The 1,470-nt window shown below is 60.3% G+C and overlaps 1 protein-coding gene across 1 annotated transcript; it reads left to right on the top strand.

Moving 5' to 3' along the window:
• Positions 1–180: 180 nt before the first annotated feature.
• On the top strand, positions 181–1,374 carry BBK36DRAFT_1193711 (TPR-like protein; the record flags this gene model as incomplete). The annotated part of the gene is made up of 2 exons (XM_024896821.1): positions 181–183; positions 350–1,374. 2 exons carry the CDS (start codon positions 181–183, stop codon positions 1,367–1,369), a joined length of 1,023 nt encoding a protein of 340 aa, XP_024744772.1. The 3' UTR covers positions 1,370–1,374.
• Between the last annotated feature and the right edge of the window lie 96 nt (positions 1,375–1,470).

Genomic DNA, 1,470 nt, shown 5'->3' with positions numbered 1-1,470 from the left:
GAAATCTTGCTGCTTTTTCTCGCCGATCATCTCGCTTGTTCATCCTCCCCAGTTTCTCGGGAATCGAATAGTAGCTTCAATTTTCTTTCCTTTTCTTACGTTTTCTTATATATATCAGCTCCTCTATTGTTCCTCCTTTGCGCTTCTCGACATAAACAGCGCGCCACGCAGACTATAGCCATGGTACGAATCCTGAATTCCCCTCCCCCTCCCCCGCCCTGAAGCCGAAGCCCATCATCACCATCATCAACACCACGCAGAATGACACCCCCATCACGATAACATCCATCACACAAACAACTTTCCACTCAGTCCCAATCCGAAACTAACGCAGCCATGTAACCAACAGGCCGCCCAACAAACCCCCAAGCAGCGCCTCGCGCTCGCCATCTGCGACTTCCTCTCCACCTCCACCACAGACGGCACCCTCACCGCCGACGACAAGGACTCCATCGACGTGGCAATCAACTGCATCGCCGAGTCCTTCAAGGTCGACCCCTCCGACGAGGCCGCCGTCAAGGCCGCCGTCGGCCCCCAGAAGCTCATCAACGTCTTTTCCCTCTACGAGAAGCTCAAGCCAAAGGACGATAGCAACAACACCTCCTCATCCTCCTCAACATCCGCCGACCAATCCTCTTCATCCTCATCCTCCGTCCCCGAACCCACCGACGCCCAAAAGAAAGAAGCCGAATCCCTCAAATCAAAGGGCAACGCCGCCATGGCCCAAAAGGACTACGCCGCCGCCATCGACCTCTACACCCAGGCCCTCGCCCTCCACCCCCGCAACGCAGTCTTCCTCTCCAACCGCGCCGCCGCCCACTCCGCCGCAAAGGACCACGCCTCCGCCCGCGTCGACGCCGAGGCCGCCGTCGCAATCGACCCCTCCTACACAAAGGCCTGGTCCCGCCTCGGCCTCGCCCGCTTCGCCCTCGGCGACCCAAAGGGCGCCATGGAGGCCTACCAGAAGGGCATCGAGTACGAGGGCAACGGCGGCTCCGACGCCATGAAGAAGGGCTACGAGACCGCCAAGCGCCGCCTCGAGGAGCTCGAGGCCGAGGATAACGTCGCCTCCCGCGGCGCCGGCGCCGGCGCCGGAGCTGGCGGCGGCATGCCCGACTTTAGCAACCTCGCTTCCATGTTCGGCGGCGGCGGTGCTGGCGGCGGCGGCGGCGGCATGCCCGACTTGAGCTCCATCATGAGCAACCCCATGTTTGCCAGCATGGCCCAGAACCTCATGAGCAACCCGGACCTCATGAACAACCTGATGAGCAACCCTCGCCTTCGCGACATGGCCAGCCAGTTCAGCAGCGGAGGCGGCATGCCCGACTTGGGATCCCTCATGTCCGACCCCAACATTGCCGAGATGTAAGCTGTTCTTCCCTCGATTGTGGAATTGCAACGATGCAATGTGCAATATGCTCATCATTGGGCTTTCTAGGGCACGGAATATGATGGGTGGCGGAGGTGCTG

This window comes from Trichoderma citrinoviride (assembly GCF_003025115.1).
Source record: "Trichoderma citrinoviride strain TUCIM 6016 unplaced genomic scaffold BBK36scaffold_315, whole genome shotgun sequence".
Lineage (NCBI taxonomy): Eukaryota > Fungi > Ascomycota > Sordariomycetes > Hypocreales > Hypocreaceae > Trichoderma > Trichoderma citrinoviride.
The sequence above is the reverse complement of the archived record's forward strand: the minus strand, read 5'-3'. Positions and strand labels throughout refer to the sequence as shown.